The sequence below is a fragment of the Eleutherodactylus coqui genome, chromosome 4 (genome assembly GCF_035609145.1).
Source record: "Eleutherodactylus coqui strain aEleCoq1 chromosome 4, aEleCoq1.hap1, whole genome shotgun sequence".
Taxonomy (NCBI): Eukaryota; Metazoa; Chordata; class Amphibia; order Anura; family Eleutherodactylidae; genus Eleutherodactylus; species Eleutherodactylus coqui.
In genome coordinates this window covers 57,383,682-57,410,169 of record NC_089840.1, presented here as the reverse complement: position 1 = coordinate 57,410,169, position 26,488 = coordinate 57,383,682, and the positions used below count along the sequence as shown (strand labels likewise).

General features: G+C 42.3%; 1 protein-coding gene across 1 annotated transcript in view; it reads left to right on the top strand.

Annotated features, from left to right (window-relative positions):
* ITGAE (integrin subunit alpha E) overlaps positions 1 to 26,488 on the top strand; it is a 108,554-nt gene that overhangs the window by 69,017 nt on the left and 13,049 nt on the right. The window contains exons 14-25 of the mRNA XM_066599509.1: positions 1,558 to 1,700; positions 3,334 to 3,477; positions 4,493 to 4,708; positions 10,892 to 11,022; positions 11,234 to 11,358; positions 13,015 to 13,157; positions 15,260 to 15,385; positions 16,464 to 16,537; positions 16,625 to 16,757; positions 16,955 to 17,056; positions 19,057 to 19,136; positions 22,232 to 22,309. Coding sequence (XP_066455606.1) covers positions 1,558 to 1,700; positions 3,334 to 3,477; positions 4,493 to 4,708; positions 10,892 to 11,022; positions 11,234 to 11,358; positions 13,015 to 13,157; positions 15,260 to 15,385; positions 16,464 to 16,537; positions 16,625 to 16,757; positions 16,955 to 17,056; positions 19,057 to 19,136; positions 22,232 to 22,309 — 1,495 coding nt within the window. The remainder of the gene's footprint in view (positions 1 to 1,557; positions 1,701 to 3,333; positions 3,478 to 4,492; positions 4,709 to 10,891; positions 11,023 to 11,233; positions 11,359 to 13,014; positions 13,158 to 15,259; positions 15,386 to 16,463; positions 16,538 to 16,624; positions 16,758 to 16,954; positions 17,057 to 19,056; positions 19,137 to 22,231; positions 22,310 to 26,488) is intronic.

Sequence of the window (26,488 nt, the reverse complement as noted above, 5' to 3'; positions counted from 1 at the left end):
GACATGCTGATGTCTTTTACTCAGGGGTGGGGCCAGAGGAACGTGAAGTTGACAAATCATTTAGAGTACCATTGATGAGAAGCGTGCAATTAACTTTTTTTTTTTAAGGCTACAGTTTGCCTAAAGCTACATTCATACGAAAGCTAAACTCGCACAAGCTTTGTCCATTGTAAAACTCACACGAAAATGAACTCCATTCTTTTGAATGGAGTCATACACATGAGCAATGTTTTCCCTCACTGTGAGGTAAAAAAAACGCTGTATGTCTAATTTTTTTGCATTCCTTGGAACGCATCACCCACTGTTTCCAATGGGACCTTAAAGACATCACAAGGCACTCACATGCGAGTGCAATGCAGTTTCCCACTGAAATCAATGGGAAACACTTGTAATCCTCTATCATGCATGAAACATGCACGTGAGGATTGGAATTTCACAGAAGAGATGCAAGGCATATTTGCATGAAAAGCCATGAAAAGCGCCTCGCATCCACGGGTAAAACAAAGTTGTGAATATAGCCTTAAAGTTCTTTTTATCAATTAGTGTTTCAATGTATAACTAAAACAAGAAAAAAGGTTTGGTATCGTGTTAGGCTGTAGAGGAAAATGTGATTGCTACCAGCAAGAGAAACCAAGCAATCTTGTAGATATAATACCTTTTAATGGCTAACAAAAATACATGATGTTACAGCAAGCTTTCGGATCTTCTATGGACCTTCCTCGGGCTTAAAATCTGACAATGGTTGAATAGGGTTTGTCCTGCCCCTGCTTTGAATAGGGTTTGTCCTGCCACTGCTTTGAATAGGGTTTGTCCTGCCACTGCTTTGAATAGGGTTTGTCCCACCCCTGCTTTGAATAGGGTTTGTCCCGCCCCTGCTTTGAATAGGGTTTGTCCCGGCCCTGCTTTGAATAGGGTTTGTCCCGGCCCTGCTTTGAATAGGCTTTGTCCCGCCCCTGCTTTGAATAGGCTTTGTCCCGCCCCTGCTTTGAATAGGGTTTGTTCCGCCCCTGCTTTGAATAGGGTTTGTCCCGCCCCTGCTTTGAATAGGGTTTGTCCCGCCCCTGCTTTGACTGCTTTTTTTCCAATGTAAACTTAATTAATTAGACCATTTTCATTGGATGAACTTTGCAAGCTTACCGGGTAATAACTAGGTGACTCATAGTCGATATTGCAGATAAATTGTGAACAGTTGTAACAGGTCCTTTATGGCCTGTAAAGGTCCCTTATGATAGCTTTCTTTTTCAACCATTGACTTATAAGTCTTTCAGGATTTCTTTTTTTTCTGTTTAAAATTGTGTAATATTCTTTATTGCAAATAAGGAAGATGGAACAATAATTCTGCAGCGCCATCTATTGGATGGCAGCATTCCTTCAAATCAATGCACAACCCTTGACCCATATTTTCTACTGTTATGACTGTCAAAATTTAGGGAACCTGAAGCATGAACAGAGCCTTAGACCATCTAAGCATTGAATGATATTGGATGGCCACTTACTGTTTAAATTTGGGGAAAATGATTGCAGGATTTTAATTTTCATTGCATGTTACTGAAACAGGATACAGCGTGAGCACAGCAAAACGCAAGTTGGTCCCCCTATATATAGCTGGAGCACCAAGACATTCCAGCGTGGGGAAAGTCCTCATTTTTGAGAAAGATGTCAAAAGTTATCGCTTGTGGCAGACCCTGACAGGGGAACAGGTACGCCGTCATTATTCATCCTTCATCCCTTGGACTTTTCAGTGGATCCATAAGAACACAGGGTAACGAGAATCAGATGATGCAAGTTCAATTTGAGTAGATTCAGTCACATAGCCTCAACTCTCACCCTTTTTTAGGCACATCAGTAAACCATGGACACATTTATGATCTATTACCTAGGTACACCCTGATATGCATTATGGTCTAGATTTTTTCACCATTTCCACCAAACACTGGTGTGGCGTAGTGACAATTGCTGGTTGCTACACACTTGGTTTCCTTATCATATCCATGCATCATATTCATGCAGTAAACTTGCATCTAGGACCATATATGTATATGTGTATGGCTAAGGGACAGAAAATGTACGCTGATGTGTAAACATTTTAGGTAGGTGTGAAAAAATGCTGCAAAGTAAGAATTCTTTCAAAAATAGAAATGTTAATGTTTTTTTGGTCAATTAACAAAATGCAAAGTCGATAAACGAAAGAGAAATCTATCAAATCAATATCTGGTGTGAACACCCTTTGCCTTCAAAGCATTATCAATTCTTCAAAGTACACTTGCACACAGTTTTTGAAGGACCACAACCAGTGTGTTTAAAAAAAAAAAATAACTTGCAGATCTTCTGTTGATGTTGAATTGCTCAAATCTTTCTGTTTCCATGTAATCCCAGACAGACTGGATGATGACGAGATCAGGGCTCTATGGGGGCCATATCAGCAATTCCAGGACTCCTTGTTCTTCCTTGCACTGAAGATACTTGTTAATGACACTGGTTGTATGTTTGGGGTCATTGTCCTGCTACAGAATAAATTTGGAGTCAATCAGATGGCGTCTATTTTTGAAAAAAATTATTTCTTTTGTAGCATTTTTTCCACACCTTACTAAAACTTTTACACAGTAGTGTATGTGCTATGTTACATGGACCATACACTATATACTCTTCTTCCCATGAGGCACACCCTTAATATAATGGTCTGCAGATGTCAATGAGATAGATTTCACCTTCTCTTTCCTCAAAGGAACTTGTTTGTACTTTACATGTTTTTAAAAATTCTATAGTTAAGTGAGTGCATATTTTTGTTTATTGTTATACTCTAAGCTTAAGGGGTCATGCTCATAGCCAGGTCGGATTTCGACTGCGAAATCTAACAGCGGAATACAACCCCGTGCCCCGGCAGTGACGCCTGCGTACCTGTCCGGTGCTGCTGACTATGTGGTGCGGATGTGCCGGCTGGCGCTCCGTTGCACTTGCGCAGTAGGCGCCGAGACTGGGCTATTATGCGGATTTTCGAGATCCTTCTGCAGTGCTCACTGCAGAAGTGCCACGGGATGGACGGCTTCCATTGACTTCAATGGAAGCCATCCAGACAGAAATCCACACAGAATAGAGCATGCTACGATTTTCCTCCAGCGAGTGGAAGATCACTGTTTATATCTGCTCATGGCCAGGGCAAGAGATTTTCCATAGCATGCTATGTGCAGTATTTGCTACGGGATCCGGAGGTGGATGCCCGCTCTGGATCCCGCAGTGCAAATACAGCCGTGGGCATTTGGCCTAATACAAAAGATGAAAAGTAAGAGTTATTAAAGTTTTCAAAGTTTCTTCATTAATTCTCTAAATACACAGCTTGGATCCTACTTTGGTCACCAGCTTTGCTCCGTAGACGTCAATAATGATGATATTACAGATTTGTTTCTGGTTGGAGCGCCATTTTACCATATTAAGGGAGAAGAGGGACGAGTATATCTTTATAAGCTCAACGATCATGAGGTAAAAAATCAGTTTTGTTATTTAGTATAATTTAATGCTGTAACATAGTTTGTAAGGTTGAAAAAAGACAGTGTCCATCCAGTTCAGTGTATTATCCTGCAATGTTGATCCAGAGGAAGGCGAAAAATCTCCAATGAAGTAGAAGCTAATTTTCCTCATTTTAGAAAAACAAATCCAACTTCAGTCTGACAATCATAATAAATTCCCGGATCAACAACCCTCTGAAGTAATTAGTGACTACAAGATGTAATATTATTACACTGAAGAAAGGCGCCCATGCCCCTCGTGAGCTTTTTTTTTTTAGCAAACTCGCCATCACCAATTCCTCAGGCAGAGAGTTCCATAGTCTCCCTGCTTTTACAGTAAAGAACCCCCTTATAGTCACAGTACTTAGTAAAAAAAGATGATGGGAGAGACCTCTCTATTGACCCCTTATATATTTATACAGATGTATCAAATCAGTCCTCACTCAGCCATCTTTTTAAAAAAAACTAAATAACGCTTATTTTAATAAGCTCTCGGGTTATTGTAGTCCGCCTATTTCATTTATTACTTTAGTTTCCCATCTTTGGATCATCACAAGCTCTACTATTGCGTTCTGTCCACAATATTCCATTTGTGGAGTGGCCAGTGACTTGTAAAGAGGAAGAACAATGTTCTCGCCATGTGCCCCTAGGCCTCTTTTCATGCACCCCATGATTCTATTTGCCTTGCCAGCAGCTGCCTGACACTGGTTGCTCTGATTAAATTTACTGTCAACTGTAATCCCCAAGTCCTTTTCAATGTCAGCAGTACCCAGTGGTTTCCCATTTAGTGTGTAATGATGACATGTATTTCCCCTGCCCATTTATCTATGTTAAACCTCATTTGACGCTTTTGCGCCTCCAACTTATCCTGATCTTTTTGTAACAGTATACTGCATGCTGATACATTGCAAATAGAAAAGCAATACAATTGGCTTACCTGTGGATTTTACTTTGTCTCTGTTCATTGATCTACTTTTATGTCTGTACAGGGGACTTTCACGCTTATTTTAAAACTGCAACAACCATACTATTCATTTGCACGGTTTGGGTACTCTATAGCTCAGATTGGGGACATCAATCAGGATGGATTCCAGGACATTGCCATAGGAGCACCTCTTGAGGGACATTTTGAAGATCCAAATTCATTTGGAAGTGTTTACATTTATAACAGTATTAAAGATGGCATTCGCAAAATACCATCCCAGGTATGGACCAATACTAAGATTATAAGGCTCCAATACTAAGACTACTGGGACTACTATATTCTATTCGAAGTACACTAATAGTTATACCAGATAGCAGAATATTGCTGGACTTTAGACTAGTAAATTCAGTTTTTTATGTTATCAAAGCATAAGCAAAGCTCTGTGCAAAGTATAGCATTTATGATTGGTACTAAATACAGAAAAAATACAAAAAAAATCCGATCACTAAAGGCCCATTAACATGCAATGAGGGCATATGAGCAATAATGGTTGCGCATAAATGCTACCATCATGCACTTTTCGTCTGAATGATTTTTAGGTGAGCTTAAAAACCATTGTTCACACTGCACGCTGTGTTCTCCACGGGAGCAGGAGAAAACATTGTATTCTCTCTGTAGCCAGTGCAGGAAAACAAACTGCAAGCTGTTATCTCCACGGGAGCTAGATATAACATTGTTTTCTCTTAAGGCCCACTTACACGCAACGAATATCGCTCAAAATTCACTCAAAAGCCATTATTTGAAAGATAATCGTTTTGTGTAAATGATCCCATCTTTCATTTTTTATCTGAAGATGATTTTTAGGTGAGCATAAAATCCATTGTTCATTGTAAAATCCATGCTGGAGGGAAGATAAAACAGACCGCATGCTGTGTTAGCTGTCCATGGTGCTGTATTCTCCATGGGAGCCCATGGCAGAACAAGCAACCTGATGCAGAGAACAGATCACTTGATGTTCTCTGCATATAGTTCCCGGAGGCCCACTTACATGCAAATGAAGGTAATAAGCTGCTAATAGACATTAGTGTCCATTAACAGTTTATGCAAAACAATCGCTCAAAACTAGAGATGAGCGAGCACCAAAATGCTTGGGTGCTCGTTACTCGGGACGAAATTTTCGCGATGCTCAAGGGTTCGTTTCGAGTAACGAACCCCATTGAAGTCAATGGGCGACTCGAGCATTTTTGTATATCGCCGATGCTCGCTAAGGTTTCCATTTGTGAAAATCTGGGCAATTCAAGAAAGTGATGGGAACGACACAGCAACGGATAGGGCAGGCGAGGGGCTACATGTTGGGCTGCATCTCAAGTTCCCAGGTCCCACTATTAAGCCACAATAGCGGCAAGAGTGGGCCCCCCCCCTCCTAACAACTTTTACTTCTGAAAAGCCCTCATTAGCAATGCATACCTTAGCTAAGCACCACACTACCTCCAACAAAGCACAATCACTGCCTGCATGACACTCCGCTGCCACTTCTCCTGGGTTACATGCTGCCCAACCCCCCCCGCCCCCCCCCCCCGCACGACGCAGTGTCCACAGCGCACACCAAAGTGTCCCTGCGCAGCCTTCAGCTGCACTCATGCCACACCACCCTCATGTCTATTTATAAGTGCGTCTGCCATGAGGAGGAACCGCAGGCACACACTGCAGAGGGTTGGCACGGCTAGGCAGCGACCCTCTTTAAAAAGGGTGGGGCGATAGCCCACAATGCTGTACAGAAGCAATGAGAAATATAATCCTGTGCCACCGCCATCAGGAGCTGCACACGTGGGCATAGCAATGGGGAACCTATGTGCCACACACTATTCATTCTGTCAAGGTGTCTGCATGCCCCAGTCAGACCGCGTTTTTTTATAAATAGTCACAGGCAGGTACAACTCCGCAATGGGAATTCCATGTGCACCCACAGCATGGGTGGCTCCCTGGAACCCACCGGCTGTACATAAATGTATCCCATTGCAGTGCCCATCACAGCTGAGGTAACGTCCGATTAAATGCAGGTGGGCTTCGGCCCACACTGCATGCCCCAGTCAGACTGGGGTTCTTTAGAAGTGGACACATGCAGTTACAACTCCGTGTGGACCGACAGCATGGGTGGGTGCCAGGAAGCCACCGGCGTTACATAAATATATCCCATTGCATTGCCCATCACAGCTGAGGTAATGTCATGTTTAATGCAGGTGGGCTTCGGCCCACACTGCATGCCCCAGTCAGACTGGGGTTCTTTAGAAGTGGACACATGCAGTTACAACTCCGTGTGGACCCACAGCATGGGTGGCTCCCTGGAACCCACCGGCTGTACATAAATGTATCCCATTGCAGTGCCCATCACAGCTGAGGTAATCTCATGTTTAATGCAGGTGGGCTTCGGCCCACACTGCATGCCCCAGTCAGACTGGGGTTCTTTAGAATTGGACACATGAAGTTACAACTCTGTGTGGACCGACAGCATGGGTGGCTCCCTGGAACCCACCGGCGGTACATAAATATATCCCATTGCAGTGCCCAGCACAGCTGATGTAACGTCAGCTTTAATGCAGGTGGGCAAAAAATTAATTGGATTACACTGTAGGCGAGGGCCCCAAAAAATTGGTGTACCAACAGTACTAATGTACGTCAGAAAAATTGCCCATGCCCAACCAAGAGGGCAGGTGAAACCCATTAATCGCTTTGGTTAATGTGGCTTAATTTGTAACTAGGCCTGGAGGCAGCCCAGTTAAAATAAAAATTGCTTCAGGTGCAAAATGCTGAGCTGATACAGCAGACAGATACTGTAGGCAGCGTATAATATTATGTATACTCTTTCCCTCTGGCGGGATGACGGCGATCATGTAACAGAGACAGCAGATCCAGGAAACAATTTTGCGCAAGCCTGCTGTAACGCTTAGCTACGTATTAATTAGGACTACTACCCCCAGCAGATAGATACTGTAGGCAGCGTATAATATTATGTATACTGTTCCCCTCTGGCGGGATGACAGCGCTGAAGTAACAGAGACAGCAGATCCAGGAAACAATTTTGCGCAAGCCTGCTGTAACGCTAAGCTGCGTATTAATTAGGACTACTACCCCCAGCAGATAGATACTGTAGGCAGCGTATAATATTACGTATACTCTTTTCCTCTGGCGGGATGACGGCGATCATGTAACAGAGACAGCAGATCCAGGAAACAATTTTGTGCAAGCCTGCTGTAACGCTTAGCTGCGTAATAATTAGGACTACTACCCCCAGCAGATAGATACTGTAGGCAGCGTATAATATTATGTATACTGTTCCCCTCTGGCGGGATGACAGCGCTGAAGTAACAGAGACAGCAGATCCAGGAAACAATTTTGCGCAAGACTGCTGTAACGCTTAGCTGCATATTAATTAGGACTACTACCCCCAGCAGATAGATACTGTAGGCAGCGTATAATATTTCGTATACTCTTTTCCTCTGGAGGGATGACGGCGATCATGTAACAGAGACAGCAGATCCAGGAAACAATTTTGCGCAAGCCTGCTGTAACGCTTAGCTGCGTATTAATTAGGACTACTACCCCCAGCAGATAGATACTGTAGGCAGCGTATAATATTATGTATACTCTTTCCCTCTGGCGGGATGACAGCGCTGATGTAACAGAGACAGCAGATCCAGGAAACAATTTTGTGCAAGCCTGCTGTAACGCTTAGCTGCGTATTAATTAGGACTACTACCCCCAGCAGATAGATACTGTAGGCAGCGTATAATATTATGTATACTCTTTCCCTCTGGCGGGACGACAGCGCTGATGTAACAGAGACAGCAGATCCAGGAAACAATTTTGCGCAAGCCTGCTGTAACGCTAAGCTGCGTAATAATTAGGACTACTACCCCCAGCAGATAGATACTGTAGGCAGCGTATAATATTACGTATACTCTTTTCCTCTGGCGGGATGACGGCGATCATGTAACAGAGACAGCAGATCCAGGAAACAATTTTGTGCAAGCCTGCTGTAACGCTTAGCTGCGTATTAATTAGGACTACTACCCCCAGCAGATAGATACTGTAGGCAGCTTATAATATTATGTATACTCTTTCCCTCTGGCGGGATGACGGCGATCATGTAACAGAGACAGCAGATCCAGGAAACAATTTTGCGCAAGCCTGCTGTAACGCTTAGCTGCGTATTAATTAGGACTACTACCCCCAGCAGATAGATACTGTAGGCAGCGTATAATATTATGTATACTGTTCCCCTCTGGCGGGATGACAGCGCTGAAGTAACAGAGACAGCAGATCCAGGAAACAATTTTGCGCAAGACTGCTGTAACGCTTAGCTGCATATTAATTAGGACTACTACCCCCAGCAGATAGATACTGTAGGCAGCGTATAATATTATGTATACTCTTTCCCTCTGGCGGGATGACAGCGCTGAAGTAACAGAGACAGCAGATCCAGGAAACAATTTTGCGCAAGCCTGCTGTAACGCTTAGCTGCGTATTAATTAGGACTACTACCCCCAGCAGATAGATACTGTAGGCAGCGTATAATATTATGTATACTCTTTTCCTCTGGCGGGATGACGGCGATCATGTAACAGAGACCGCAAATCCAGGAAACAATTTTGCGCAAGCCTGCTGTAACGCTTAGCTGCGTATTAATTAGGACTACTACCCCCAGCAGATAGATACTGTAGGCAGCGTATAATATTACGTATACTCTTTTCCTCTGGCGGGATGACAGCGCTGATGTAACAGAGACAGCAGATCCAGGAAACAATTTTGCGCAAGCCTGCTGTAACGCTAAGCTGCGTATTAATTAGGACTACTACCCCCAGCAGATAGATACTGTAGGCAGCGTATAATATTACGTATACTCTTTTCCTCTGGCGGGATGACGGCGATCATGTAACAGAGACAGCAGATCCAGGAAACAATTTTGTGCAAGCCTGCTGTAACGCTTAGCTGCGTATTAATTAGGACTACTACCCCCAGCAGATAGATACTGTAGGCAGCGTATAATATTATGTATACTCTTTCCCTCTGGCGGGATGACAGCGCTGATGTAACAGAGACAGCAGATCCAGGAAACAATTTTGCGCAAGCCTGCTGTAACGCTAAGCTGCGTATTAATTAGGACTACTACCCCCAGCAGATAGATACTGTAGGCAGCGTATAATATTACGTATACTCTTTTCCTCTGGCGGGATGACGGCGATCATGTAACAGAGACAGCAGATCCAGGAAACAATTTTGTGCAAGCCTGCTGTAACGCTTAGCTGCGTATTAATTAGGACTACTACCCCCAGCAGATAGATACTGTAGGCAGCGTATAATATTATGTATACTCTTTCCCTCTGGCGGGATGACGGCGATCATGTAACAGAGACAGCAGATCCAGGAAACAATTTTGCGCAAGCCTGCTGTAACGCTTAGCTGCGTATTAATTAGGACTACTACCCCCAGCAGACACGTAGTAAACTGAAGACGGTCACAAGCAGCCCAAATATAGTATTTTTCCCCAATTTTTTGGAAAGAGCCCACTGCCTATATAGCCTGAATATTTCTTTCCCTGCCTCACCAGTACTGGCCCTATACTCTGTACAATGACTGCAGACTGCGGACGCAATGCTCTGCACGCCCGATATACAAAAAAAAAATTGTGCAACACTGATAAAAGCAGCCTCAACAGTACTGTACACGGTCAGATGTGGCCCTAAGAAGGACCGTTGGGGTTCTTGAAGCCTAAAATAACTCCTAACGCTCTCCCTATAGCAGCTCCGGCACCAGCAGCACTTTCCCTGATCTCTGTCAGAATGCATCTGTGGCGAGCCGCGGGAGGGGCCGATTTATATACTCGGGTGACACCTGATCTCGCCAGCCACTCACTGCAGGGGGGTGGTATAGGGCTTGAACGTCGCAGGGGGAAGTTGTAATGCCTTCCCTGTCTTTCTATTGGCCAGAAAAGTGCGCTAACGTCTCAGAGATGAAAGTGAAAGTAACTCAAACATCGCGTGGTACTCGTCTCGAGTAACGAGCATCTCGAACACCCTAATACTCGAACGAGTATCATGCTCGGACGAGTACGTTTGCTCATCTCTACTCAAAACCTATCTTTTGAATGATTTTTGCCTGTAAATGGGCCCTTAGCAGCCATGCCAGAACAATGAAGCTAATTGAAGAGCTCGGACCACCTGCTGAGTTCTGCAAGATTATATCCTGGTTACTAATATCATTCATTTTTAGTTTTCTTTACAGTTACTGTACAAGAAAAACATGGCTGTTTTCTTCCAAAAACAGCGGCACACCTATCTACAGATTGTATGTGATATTGCAGCTCAAAAGCATTCACTTTAATGGAGTCAAGCTTCAATTAAAGACACAACCCATGGGCATGATGTTATGTCAATTTTAAACATATGTTATAATTCCATTACAGAGAATTAGAGCAACAGATTTCAAATATAAGCTGCAGTTTTTTGGCCAGTCGGTGGACGGGGGCCTGGATATCACTGGAGATGGATATTCCGATATAGCAGTCGGGTCCTTAGGAAATGTTCTAGTTCTTCAGTAAGTTAGTAAAATTTTTAAATAGTGTGTGAAATGTTTTCATTTGCCTCTAATTTTTCTTTACTTTACAAATGTTCCTATTGCATGTAGGAGGCCATATATAGAACCACCCAGTGATATATAAAAAATCCAAAAAGTTTTAAAAATGGGTGAAAAAGTATACTGCTGAGTCATCTGTCTGTCGCTGAAATATTCATTTATTTCTCTACAGGTCTTGTCCAGTGGTTAAAATAAGGGCCATTATGAATTTCGAGCCTAATAAAATCCCTGTGGCTCATGATGATAGCACTGTAAAGGGTAATCTGTGCTTTCATGTGGAGCCTTTCAAGCTGATAGGTAAGCCAGCATATAGTTTCATAAATACACAATAGGTATGTGAATATAGGTGTAGGAGGAAGAGTGTCTGATGAAGGGAACATTGAATAAAGTGAATAGTGGGTCTTAATGTGTAACCTGGATACAATGCTGTGAGTATGAGAGGAGGACACCAAGGGAGGGAGAAGGTGAAAGCTTCAGAGGGTGCTAGATGTTGTTGGAAGTAAACACAATGGGGCTTGTTTACTTGTCATGTCCGTTAACTCACCATGCCCGTCATGGATACAAGACAGTGTTCACACAGTTCAAATAAACTCCAGAATAGTCCCACATAAAACATCAATACCACCACCAAACATAAACAAGGGTAGGAGATGGAGAATCTAGTCCTAACAGCTGAAGGGGGGAAAATACCCCTGCCTAAAGTGGGGCGATCGCCCTGACAAGGACGACTCCATGTCCCAAACCTAGGCCACATATATTTACCCTAGATAGAGACAGGAAATGTCAGTAAGCAGGTGGTAACAACTAACGGCAGCAGAAGCAATGGCTGGAACAACATTAAGATATAAATCAAGACACCAACTACTTAACTTGATCTGGATGGCAGCACCTAGGGAAAAGGGACGAGACCAACTTTGCCCACAAGAGATGAATAATCAGCAACTTCTAAGAGCAGGGATAGAAATACATAAACCCCCTTTCAAAATAGATGGCTTGACCAACCAAGAAAAACACAAATCACGTAGGGGAATTTCAACATCCGACTCTCAATGACCCTTTATCAACGACAGGGGAACCCAAGGGGATAACAAATGTGCAACCACAAAAGTGTCATAATGGGGCTTGGATTGTTCTTGTACTGCCAGTCTGTTTACGCATCACGGCCGGTATACTATGGTCCTGTTTCGGCTATTGAACCGTGATATTACTATTGTAAATTCTGCAGTTTTCTTGTGCAAATAGAACCAGAAAACTGTCCAAAAAGTTTTGTGCCACATTTTGCTATGTATTTAGACACTTTCAGATGGGACATTCTTTGTAAAAAGGATGAATGACCTAAATTGTGGAAAATTGCAAATTGTGCAGCAATTTTGGCACAACATTTGACGTAAACTAAGTCAACTAAATGGTGGCCTAAATTTAGACTAACATTCATAAAATTCGAGTAAGTATTAGGTAATAAGCCCTAGTGTTCTGTATGAATTTGGTTAAAGCAGAAGAACTTAGGATAAACATACCTTTAAATGATCTTCAGGGGAGAGTATCTGCTAAAAGTGTCAGAGAGTTTGCTTCCCTGCACTGCTCTATCATGAGACACTTTGCTCATTTAAGCTCAAAGTGGAGTTTCATTTTTTGTATAAAGAGGTTGTGGAAGAGTCACAAGACTGAGGAGGCATTGGGGCTCCTTTATTATTTTGTAGTATTGTCATTATATTGCATGGCATTGCAACTATTGCAAAAACTATAATCATCACAATTTACAATCCTTCCCTTATTGATAAAGTATTGAAGTTCTGCAATATATAGTGTGAGAATGAGAGGAGGACACCCGGGGAGGTATCTCCCTCTACAGTATCTACTCCTCTCAGTCTCACAGAACATATATAGATAGAAAGAGATATGTGTTAGCAGCATAAACTCTGGTAATCCTCACACTTTTATTTCTCCTTCCAGAACTTAGCAAATCCTATCTTGAGTACAAAATGGAGCTGGATGTCTTTATGGAGCAGAAACGAATTAAACTCCATGAAATCTCCAGCAATAAAAAACTCTACCTTGCATATGTCAACTGTACTTCATTTTCACTAACAGTACTGGTAATTATTGACAGTCGTAATCTGTACATATATATATATATATATATATATATATATATATATATGAATGACCACTTTATTTGAAACACCCATCTAGTAGAGCATTAGTCCTCCTTTGGCCCTCAGAATTTGTCATAGCATAGATTCCACTAGGGGTTCTGCAGTAATATTGGCCCACATGGGCAGAATATCTTCTTGAAGACGCCGCAAATTAGATGGCGGTGTTGACATGTTCTGAACAGCCGACAGGAAGGGTTCATCGATTCATGCTGCTTGTGCCAAATTCTGACCTTACATCAACATATTGCAACAGAAATCTTGATTCATTTTATCAGTTGATGTTTTGCCACTGCACAGTGATCCAATCCGTCCACATTATCCCCTTTTGCTGGATGTTTTTTCTCGAACATACCTTTCTCAGTATACTCGCCACACTATTGCACAAGAAAAATGTAAAATGTTGGCAGTTTCTGAAATCCTGGCCCCCATCTAATCCAGCACCGGCCTTGTGTCACTCAGATTGCTGGATTTTCATATTCTAATGGTGATTCATACTGAAACAAATCCACGGAAAACTTGCTCACTTGATTTTATGCTGCATTTCGCGGTCATGGGTCTAATATGCGTAAAAGAAAGCTCCAAATGTGAAAGGTCCAGCGTGTTGAATAAAGTGGCCATTCGATGTTTGTGTGGGTGTTTATCTCTCTCTCTCTCTCTCTTCCCCTTCCTGCCAGACCAAAAATTTTCGCATGACGCGCGCTGCGTCGCGGCGGGGAGGGGCCAAAACAGGCACATCAAGGCGGGCAGGAGCCAAAAGCTGGGGCGGGGTCGAACACAATTTGATGCTCCTTCGAGTAACGAGCACCATCGAGTACGCTAATATTTAAACGAGCATCAAGCTTGACAGAGTACGTTCGCTCAACTCTAGGCTTTATACATTGCAAGTCCATGGTGGAAGAATGTCACTGTACGACTTTGGCATATGTCAAAGGCTTCCAACGGGGAAAGCATAACATGAAGTGTAACAGAGGCTTGTTATTTCTATAAGCAGTGTAAATAAGATGGCTCTGGTGCTGCTTATTTCAGGAAACAATAGAACTGGGTTGCAAATGTGAAATTTACCTTTTTACCTAGATAGGCCATGAAATGAGCAATGAAAAGCAGTTCATTGGTTTATACTGCTGCAATATTTTATTAATATTTTATCACATAATACAATGTTTCTGAGCACTTGATTTAAGGCTTTTCTTATTTGAGCATGTGGTCCTGATTCCCAGACCATAGAAGGACTACTTAGCAGACCTCGCAGAAATACATAATATAGATTGATTAACCTCTTCAATGAATGTGGCTCAGTGGTTAGCACTGTTGCCTTGCAATGGGAGCCCTAGGTTCAAGTCTCATCAAGGACAACATCTGCTTGGACTTTGGAAAACTCCATACACATTTTGCCCTTGGTCAGATTTGAGCATGGAAATCCAGCACTGCAAGGCAACAGTCCTCTCCTCCTCCACCTTCTCCTTCTTCTCTGGAGAAGAAGAAGGAAGAACAAGCATGGCTGCTCAGCCATTAGCAGTGTTGCCTTACAGTGCTGGAGTTCTAGGTTCACATCCCACCAAGGACAACAGCTACATGGAGTTTTTAGGTTCTATTCATGTTTCTTCTCCTTTCTCCTCCAGAGAAGAAAGAGCAAGTCTGGTGGCTCAGTCGTGATGCAATTCTAAATCTGACCACTGGCATTATCTGTACAGAGCTTTTCAAAGTCCAAGTAGATGTTGTCTTTAATGAGATTTAAACCTAGGACCTCGACACTGAGAGGCATCAGTGTTATCTACTGAATCATATTCATAGGATATGCATCACCACCACTACCCCAGCATTCGGGACCTCCTAGAGGTCAAATTAGTGAACCCAATTTTTACTCCCATTGACTTTAATCAATCATGTGGTCTAGATTATTTTTGGAAAATAGGACCGATCACTCCTGCTCCAAATATTCCAATAATCACTCAACACTAGCATTGGCATTATTGTTTTTTAATGTGAACATGTTCCATGTGACCTTATAAAATTTTAAGATTGTTTTCTTTTCTACTTTACAGCCTTGTGCTTATGATTGTTTCAGTGATATTGTAATCAAGATCTCTTATACTCTGAATTCAGACTCGCCAAGAGATCTCCCACCACCAATGCTGGATTTTTATGACCAAGATTATACCTATATTCAGGTAACAACCTTATAATGAAAACCAACCAGGAGAAGATTAATAATCTGAGGTATAACAAAGATCATGCAGTTATCAGAGGCAATGTGTTGTTGACATGATGTCAATGCTATGGCCGAGAACAAACTCTTGTCTGACAAAAATGTGATCTGTCAAGTTGGATATTTTTCAGCAATGGTTGGCTGAAAATATAAAGTACGGCATGATCGATCGAATTTGGCCCCTCATTTGTCATTTTGTGAAATTCCACTCTAAGGAACTCTTTGAGAGATACATAGTGGATTTATAAAGGGCTGTGTGCCATGAAAAAGTTGCAAATATTTGCGTAAGCCACACTTGTGCAAAGATTTGCAAAATTTTTTCCCCTTTCAGCTCCATTTTTCTAAGAAGTAGGTTGGAACGGAAAATTATAGTGCAAATCTACATCAGCTCATACTAGACCTATGTTTGACATTTTGGCGCATAGGACAGCCACAGATGCTCCAAGTTTATTAAGAGGTGTACCTCTTAATAAATTTGGGGCACTTCACTCCAGCATACATATAAAACTCCAGTCAAAGTAAATTACTCACACAATGTTGAAAATATGGTCCAAAGTAAGCTCTAATGTGTGCTCATAAGTCGATGGATATACCATAAGTGCAGATTGGTTTAATACAACCATCTATATTGTAAATACTGTTAGGGAGAATTTTTTTAAAATCATCGTTACAAATGCCAGTCTTACTATTATTCCCAAAGGGACTAGATGAACTTAAGTGTATGAAGAGATGCAGGCCTCTTGAAACATTAGGTGCATCTCAGGCTGTCTGTGTGTCTACACTAACTAGCGGAAGTTGATTTCTTGTATAATTTATGCAAGCTCTGGCATAAATTATACTTAAAACTATCAGAGTGGAGCAGCCATGAACCCTCTCATCAAGTCACACCCACGTTTCCCCCTAAAAGTGGTGCATAATGATGTAAATACCAAAACTTGCAAATTTTGGCACAAATTTTTTTTATACCAACTTTGCATTCAAAAATTATCCCCTGTATGTTCAAGATCATGACAACTAACTCCTCTGTTATATTTATGTAGTTACCCTATGAGAAGAATTGTAATAACAAGCCAACATGCATCCCGAGCTTATCATTGACCACCAAGGCATCTCTGTAAGACTGGTGACATTTTTGGATGATAATACTTTATAAATTCTCAATGTTGTTTGCTTTATTGATTATCATGTTTTTTTGTTTTAGTGATCAATTGGTTGTTGGATATACCAAAGATTTTGCTGTGACACTGTCCCTTACAAATTCGGGTGATCAATCTTACATGACGAACGTGACCCTAATTTACCCAGAAGAGCTGCAGTTCACCTTCATTAAACCGGTAAGTGAAAAGATGACATTTACTATATTATAATCAAGTGCTCTGGACTTGTTATCCTGGTGGCTCAGTGGTTAGTCGTCTTGTCCTCTAGTACTGCTGGTACCTTCCTAACTTCACTTAATTTGTCACCTAATCCACAATCAAATTGAATACATTTTACTATTCATGTGTTTAATATTTTTGTTTTTCACTTTTAGCCTAAAAATCCTGGGGTCGAATGTTCTGCTCCCAAGGCCATTCCATCATCTAATTCTACGATAACCTGTGGAATCAGACATCCCATATTTCTAGGCCCCACTGTAAGTAGAACTATTAAATTCAATACAGTTTTGTATGTAGATTCCCATCTAATATTTGAACTCAGAGACAAAAACTCCACCTGGGCCCTTCAACTGCCAAGGACTGCATATGATATTACATTTAATGATGATCATCTATATAGACTCTATATACATTATAAAATGTATTCCTTACTATAGTTAGACATCTCTGTAAAGGCATGATTACTGAAGGATGGAGAGAGACACTAATTCCGGTAACCGGGTAAGGAATAATTAATCCCAATACACAGGTAGTGACTACATTGAAAGACCGCTAAACACAGATTTACAAGGACATTATACCCAGGAACAAAAAGTGTTATAAGTTCATCTGTTCATACTGTTAGTAAAGTTTGGTTGCTACAAGATGTCTGCTTCCGAGTCATACTACCAGGACCCACAAAGACTCCATGCCATGATGACCAACTGCGCGTACTTCTAAATCTTGCCTTCTCCAGAACCAAAATAGTTGGAGCCAAGGCACAAGTCCCTCCTAGGACCGTTGCCCACATATGAGGACAAGAGCACAATGCTGTGCCTGAAAGAGCTGGTCCTGGTGCTTCCGGTCCTTGAGCCAGAATGGCTCACTACACCTCACCCCAACCCTAAGCTAATCCTGGGGAATCAGGGAGACTCTTAGCTTGATATCCATCACCTCTCACATAGATCCGCAGGGCAGAAATATACAGGTTAGCTACTGGTTTTTGCAGCAGTTTTAGGAGCAGAATCTGCACAGAAAAATCTGCATCAGATTTCGTTGTGTGAAGATACCCTTAGGGTTCTGTTTAATGAATGTGTGTCAAAAGCATATCCTTGGTGTGTAAGAAGTTTGGATCTGAGACTTTTAGTGTTATATTTGGTATAACAATATATAAATTAGTGTTTAGCGATTATTGAAGTAATTGGGTCGTGAGTGACCGACCCAATTTAAAAAAATAATTGTAAATCGGGACTCTCAATTCCGACTTCCATTAAAATCAATAGAAGTAAAAGTTCAGTTCATTTGGCCTCCAAAATATTCCTTGGACAAGAGTGGAGGTGCTGGTGGTGACCCAGTGGTTAGCACAACTGCCCTGCAGTGGTGGGGCCCCAGACTCAAAACCCCATCAAGGTCAGATCAAACCTAGAACTCCAGGACTACAAGGAAGCAACAAGACAATATATTGGCAATTTTAGATCATCCGGTCGATGATGTTGGGGAATACTAATATACATAAGATGTATTAGTCAAATTTTATATATGAACATACTTTATTTCCAGTATAGATCTTCCAGCTGTTTAGAACATTGCGTAAGGACAGTTTTGGAAATGTTTCTACACCAGGGAGTCACTACAGAGAGTTCTCTGTAGTTATATGAAGCAAGTTGTAAATGAGGTGAATCCACAAAACAAAGAAGATGCCAATTTAGCTCAACTTCAGACCACCAATGTGGACTCCAATTTGTTATTAGTAATATTTATTCTGTATTTTTATTTTACTTTTATAGCCTCAATGTTGTAACAGTTTGAATGTTGTCCCTGAAATAACTTGTCTGATTTTGTTTGAAGGCAACTTGTCACACTGTACATGCAGTTCAATGTGTGGGCATCACGTTATAAGGGAGGAGCTGAGCAGATTAATATACAGTTTTATGGGGAAAGATTCAGTAGAATTGTATTTTTTGCATTTTAAACCCTTTACGTTCTATGCTAAGGAATCCAGCAGCAGTCATATCAGTGATTTACAGCTATCTCTGAAAGCACACTCACACTGGGAAAGCTGTCAATCATCGATAGGACCGCCCACTGGACTCCTAAGCTCAATAATTGCAGGGATTTAATTGAATAAAATGCAAGTTATACTTATCTTTCCCCATAAAACTATAAGTCAATCTGTTTAGCTTCTCCTGCTCTATAACATTCTGCCTGCAGATCAGACACCATTCTTCAACATATAATTTTCCCTTTTATTAGTAGTAATATATATCTATTTACATAGGAAACATTTTCTATCATTTGGCAACTTACTGAGAAAAAATTTTATGCTCGGGACGCCACCATTTATTATATGGTTAACAAGTAAGTAGAATATCTACTTCTAATTAGACATTCCAATAACTTTTACTGTTTTGAATCTTTTCCAGTCAGGATCTTGGCTGATCTACCACCTTTAGGCCTCCTGTCCGCGGGTGGATCAGATTCCGTATGCAGGAGCCCGCAGTGGAATCCGACCCTTCCCATGGCTGAGGACACTGCTTATCCGTCCGGGTTTTCTGTGGGCCTGTCCGGGTCAAAAGGTCCGCAAAACAGATCCGCATGCTTTAATTGAGCTGCGGACGCCCATGTTTCTCAATGGGCAGCTTGAACTGTGGATCGTCCATGCGGGTGTCCCGCGCGGATTCTGCAATTTAAGTCCGCCCATGGACATTCGGCCTTAGGATTCTGCTGAACACATTTTTTGGGTGCTTTCACCCAAGTGGAATTATTCCGCAAGACGCACTGAAAGATGCAGTTTAGTGTGCAACTCCGGATTTCCACTTCAATACCCACATGTCTACATGCCGATTTTGAGGAAATGCAGAATTTACTCTGACTTTCGGTGTATTTTGCTGAATAAATCTGCTGGTGTGAAAGCACCCCTAGGGAGCCTTTATTTGGGAGGAATTAGGCCACAGGGCACAGCACAAGCTGCGGTAAATTCTACACTAAAATCTGCACGGCTCCGTGTGGATTTTGATACAGAATTAAAAATGGCTCAATTCTGCCAGCAATTCTGCATCAAAAACCGCAATGAAAGTAAGGCGTAGATTTGTATGCGTAATGTGAGCTAATTCCAGCCCTTAGGGTGCTTTCAGACGAGTAGAATATATCTGCAGGACATACTGAAAGACGCAGATTAATATGCAGCTGCGGACGTCCGCTCCGATACCCACATGTCTACATGTGACTTTGGTGCAGAATGTTCAACGTCTTTAAGTGTGTCTTGTGGAAATATTCTGCTTGTCTGAAAGCACCTTTAGGCCTTAGTCAGACGGGCGTTTTTTCGCGCGATTTGCGGATCGCATGACGGATGCGCATCCGCAAATCGCGTGACCGGTGCGCGCAAGTCGCCCGCAAATCGCCCGAAAATCTGCTCCTAGCCGCGTTTCATTAGAAACGGGCCGGAGCTGTCCAGCGCATTGCATTCAATGGAGACGGCAATACAGCCGTCTCCATTGAAAGCAATGCGCTGCGGGCGAGCCCGGGATGAATTGTCGGTAAGGGCTTAAATATATAAGCCCTTACCTGCAATTCATCGTAAAATGTGTTAAAATAAAAAAAAATTGTATACTCACCTTCTCCCGGCAGCCGGAGCTCCGAGCGGCCGTCCTGCAGTGGGTGTGAAGGGGGTGTGAGTCAGACCTGCCCCCTGATTGGCTCAGCGCTGAGCCAATCAGAGGCATGCCTCACTCACACCCATTCATGAATTCATGAATGGATGTGAGTCAGACCTGCCCCTGATTGGCTCAGCGCTGAGAGTTAGCAGTCACTCACCCATTCATGAATTCATGAATGGGTGTGTGAGTGAAACCGGCCTCTGATTGGTCAGGCTGTGACCAATCAGAGGCAGATCATATAGCAGGCGGGGATTTTAAAGCCCCGCCGGCTGAATAGTGCCAAGAAGCAATTCAGGAGAACTGACAGCGGCCGCGGCTGGACTCCGGCTGCAGCTGAAAGGTGAGTATACAATTTTTTTTTATTTTAACACATTTTAGGATGAATTGCAGGGAAGGGTTTATATATTTAACCCCTTCCCGACAATTCACCCCGCGCACGCCGGCAGCCCATTGCTTTCAATGGAGCGGCTGTATTGCCGCTCCATTGAATTCAATGGGCAAACATCGTTCTTCTCTGCCACAGCTGTTACAGCTGTGGCAGAGAAGAATGATTTGTCTTCTATATGTTCTCAATGGGGTCGGCGCTGCTGCCGCCGGCCCCATTGAGCGCATATACAGAAGAGAACAGGAATCGCAGATCGCAGATAGGTGCGATCTGCGATTTTTTGTTCTATAATTTATCGGACGAGTGCATAAAAAGCGCTCATGTGTCCGATACCATTGCAAAGCAATGGTTTTAAAAAATCACCGGACGCATGCGCATGCGCAAATCGCGGCTAAAACGCCCGTCTGACTAAGGCCTTAGGCTGCCATAACAGGGGGGGGGGGGAAGTCACATGAGATTTGTTGCGTTTTGGGATGCACAAATATGAACCCCATTCTTTTGAATGCAGTCATGCACATGAGCGTTTTCCTAGATGGCACCGCTATGTGTTGCTATGTAGGAAACAAATCATAGCATGTTCTATTTTGCTGCGTGATCTCGCATCGCTGCCCCATTATTTTCAATGGGACCTGCGGCAGCAGTACCAGCCCAATTGAAAACAATGGAAGAAATTCTGCGATTCTCTGCCGCGGCTGTGATCTATTTTTTGGCCTACAAACCAACTATACTATACAATGTGTGCCATTATGTGAAATTCATAGATACTTTTATTTCTTTACAGCAAGGCTCCAATATCCACATATCAAACTTTAGATTTATCCTGCACCGTATGCAAATTAGCAGTGGACCAAAAATATATTTACAAGCTTTTAGAGCACAGAGGCCCTTTCAATATGGCAAGATGTTGTTATTCTTTTTTTGACCTGGCCAATCAAGGGGCCTCTGTGCTTCAAAAGTTTGCAGATATAATTTTTCTGGTCAGCCAATAAGGTTAGGGTATCACCTGTATAATACCGTACATTTGTCTTTTATTACCTGAAAGTATTTTACATCACACAGTACCCAGACATTTTTGCTGCACAGGGTGCTACAGTATATAGCTAAGAATGTGTGATTCAGGCCATAGGTAAGTTATTAATATTAGGCTATTCAAAAAAAGCTTTTCATTCTTGCTTCAACCTAAAAAAAATTTCGTAACGTAAGTAGACATATATTGAAAGTGAAATCTAGCAGAAAATTCAGTTATTTTACTTGATGGCTTCAGGGCTTCCATGTATGTCAGAATTGTGCATTTTGGGTGCTGCTAACTGTAGGTCATTGAGAAGACTACTGATTATATTCAGCTTATTTCATGAATATATATGGTAGATGTATTGGTGTTTGTTCTTAATATATCATTTCATTGATTCCAGCATTAACAATGTGTCGGCACCACTGGTTCAGAACACTGTGCTTGCTGTAAAGCATTCCTTCAGTGCTGTCCTCTCTGTGTAAGTCCTTGAGTATTAGTTGTATAAGGTCTTTGACTGTCACATTTGATTATAACCTTATATTATACAAATTGGTATATCTTCCTTCCGAGTAAATAACAGCATCTAAATTGTTAACTTGTTCAATATTGTACACTAGTAAGTGTTAGATTCTTGTGTGTCCTATCACCTACACACAGTTCACAGATTCAGGCTGCCCTCCCACATATCTTTCGCAGGAGAGCACTCTGGGGCCCCATACCTTTGGATTCTTTAGGTCAAGCAGGGATATTAATAAGTCTATTCTTCGTTAAGTTTTATTTATAAGAAATCACATATTTTAGTAGTAAGACACCTTAGGGCATTAACATATGTAAGTCATTACAAACTAAGCCAATCATGATTTGTTATGACTTTGGGGGCGTGTATTTCTATTGCTGCATCATTTAGGGTATATTTGTGCCATGATCTTATTAAGAAACCAGAAGTGTACCGATGTTGACGAACATTGTGTCAGTGTCAGTTTGGCATGCATGTACTTATCATTGTAACCAATTTGGAGCAGTACAGTGAAGTCAGAGGGATATTATTTATTTTCCATAACACTTATAACAACATAAGGTAATAGCATGTAATCAATGCCTAAGGCCCCCTTCACACTAGTAAACACGTATTTGTGCGCACATTAGCTTAGTGTTTTTTTCAGAAAAAAACTATGATTTTTTTGCATGCACATCGGCGTATTTTACTGTACTTATTGCACCTGCAAGAGAGGTTCACTTATGTACGACAAAAAAATATACAGCGATTGAAATGGCTAATTACTCTAATGAGTTCCAGATATGTTCTTTTTCTTGCAGAAGTATGCAATGTTTCATGCGTTTCCTAGCTACCGTGGGGCCTTTGTGTGAGCAAATAGGCGGGAAATAGAGCATGTGAACAAGCCTATTCAAATCAATTGGTTCTATTCTCTATGTATTGCGTACGCAAATACACCCGTGTGAAGGGGGCCTAGGTAGAGAAATAAATAAACTTATTTATGTGGCTTATATGTGCACCCAAGAGCTGTAGTGTAGCATGATGCAATATATATTCCTGTGCCACGTAAGACCTCAGAAAAAGATTGGTAAGCCACTGCTATCAGCTGGGTCAATGGCAGTGAGGGCCAGAATTAGACATTCAGTGGTATTTGATTGTTTGTGAACCCCTCCAAAGTTTCAATATTTCTGCTTTTATTTGACCTAAAACTACATCAGATTTTCACAAAAGTCCTAAAAGTAGATAAAGAGAACTAAATCAAACAAATGAGTCAAAATATTAGACTTGGCCATTTATGTATTGAGGAAAATGATCCAATATTACATGTCTGTGAGCGGCAAAAGTATGTTAACGTTTAGGATTAGCAGATAATTTGAAGGTGAATTTAGTCAGGTGTTTTCAATCAATGGGATGACAACCAGGTGAGAGTGGGAGACCTGTTTATTAACCCCATTGCCTTTTTACATCCTAGCTAAGTGGGCTTTAATTCTCAGGGACGTAAAAACATACATCCCCTGAGGATTAAAGCCCTGCAGGCTCTGGTCTTGTCAGCTCCATGCTGTCAGTTACCGGAGGTAGCTGACAACCTGGAACTGTCATGGGGGGCCGCGGGGTGCCTCCTCTGGCAATGCAATCGGCGCTATCCAATGGATAACGCCGATCGCAAAAAAGTTAATAAAAAGTAAAATATAGTTAAAAATTCAGCTGCCATCATGGATCGGATCCATGGCAGCAGCTCATTGTACTCACCCCCATCCTCCATGATGTCCCGCAGTGATCTAGTCCTCCAGGACCTGACGCCAGTCTTCTGCTCATGCGTGCCAGACGTATGAGGTCATGCGCACCCGCAGCAGCTTGGATCGCCCAGAAGATTTGAAATCTCCTGGCTCAGGGCTCCTGAGGGTAGCCAGGAGATATCAGCGGGGACCGATTCCCAGGCCTGTGATCACTGGTATCCAATGGAAAACTAAGAAAAACTTAACGTTTCAGCTGCCCTCATGGACCGGATCCATGGGTAAATACTTATTCCCATCCTCCGTGATGTCCAGCGGGGATCGGGACCTGCCGTGGGCCTCTGTGCATGCAAGCATGCACAGAAGGGCAGGGAGCCTGGCAAATTTGAAATCTGCCTGGATGTCAGATAGCTGAGTGCAGGGAGATGTGACCAAGGACTGCTGTATGCAGTTCCCGGTCTCATGATCACTGTTATCCATCGGATAACAGTGATCATATTAAGTTAAAAAAAGTTAAAATCAAAAGTTTAAAAAATTAAAGTTTAATCTCCCCTTACGTATTGTATCCATGAGGGAAGATGAAATTACATAACTAAGGTCCCCAGATTTGTTCCACAATAGGATCTTTATCCACGGACCTTACCCTGGCTTCTGCACTTGTGCCTGTTAGCAAAATGGCGGACACGTGTAAAAGTCAAGAATTGCCTAGGAAATTTGAAATCTCCTTGCTCTTGGCTATCAAAGGTAGCCAAGAGCCTGGAGATGTCACAGGGGTCGTGGTATGCAGTTCCTGATCACGTGATTGCTGTTATCTATCCAGAATTATTCAAAAACTGTGGGGTAAAAATACGCAATAGACCCCTAGATTAATGCATTAAGGGGTCTAGTTTTCAAAATGGGGTCATTTGTGGGGGTTCTCATTCGTTGTGGCCACTTAAGGGCTCTACAAGTGGGCAATGGAGCCTAAATCACCTTCAAGCCACAGGCTGCTCCTTTCATTTTGGGCCCCGTTGTACATCCAGACATAAGATTAGGGCCACAATAGGTATGTTTTTGAACAAAGGAAAAACGGGTATCTATTTTGTGGGGGAAATCTTCATTTTCATGTGCACTATAGAAAGAAAACCTGCCTTTAAAATAACGTATTTGCAAAAATAAAACATTTTACTTTTTCTCCTCTAAATTGCATTACCTCCTGAGAAAAAACTGTAAAAATACATATTTAATGGTGATTTCAGGAGTATTTCTCTATACAGTTAGTCCATTTCGCAAGTCCATTTTGTTCGCAAGTCCAAACAAATGGTAGTATGGAGAGGGATCGTGGGTGGATCCCGCTCCATACAACGTCGGGTGCCGGCTGTTCTTACAGCGGGCACCCGGCGGCAGCAGTTCCGACGAGCCGCGCCGCTCGTCTGAACTGTTAACACTTTAAATACTGCTCTGACAGTGGTATTTAAAGTGTTAAAAGTTCTGACGAGCGGCGCGGCTCGTCGGAACTGCTGCCGCCGGGTGCCCGCTGTAAGAAACAGCCTGCACCCGACGTTCAGGGGGCCCGTACAGCGTCCGACGATGAGATCGCGGGACGCTGTGTGGTTGCTAGGCAGCCGGGGACCTCCTGAAAGGCCCTAGGGCTGCCTATGCAGAGTGCCCATCAAGCACACGGCTTGATAGGTGCTCTGCATAGACAGCCCTAGGGCCTTTCAGAAGGCCCCCGGCTGCCTAGCAACCGCGATCTGACCAGACAGGCTTCTATCAGGCTTGATAGAAGCCTGTCCGGTCCCTGCACAGCATGATGTAATGCCATAGCATTACATCATACTGTGCAGAACAGATTGTTCGTATCTTGCGAAATTCGTAACTCGAATGTTTGCAAGTAGGGGACTATCTGTACCTCCTGAATTCAAATATGTACATTTTTCCATCAGGAAAGGTTGTTTTGTGACCCACATTTCAAGTTTTATAAAATTAGTAGTTATCCAAGTCAACATTATGTAAAATACAGTTTACCTAGAAAGTTTTTGATGATGATTGACAGGAATATTTTGCTTCCGGAATGTCTCTCTTCATGGTCCAGCAATAGTCAGCCAGCATACTGGGACTCCTTTTGTCTTGGCACCTCTGTTCCATCATAGAAATCTATTGTTGGAAACGTTCACCATGCCGGTCACTGACAGCCCCAACATTTTCTTGGAAGAAGTCCTGGTGGGAGTCCAAGAAGTGAAGTTTTAAGGACATATTGCATCCCATAGCTTAGTGTGATTTCACAAATTACTCCCTAGATCACAATAATTTTCTGATTTATGATTTCCAAGAAAAGAAGAGGAGACTTCTTGAATGACAAGGTACAATTTTTAATCATCCATCACTGATCTTATTTGCGGCCCTATAAAAATTCGTTTTTTTAAGTTTGGCATCACTAACTTTGGGA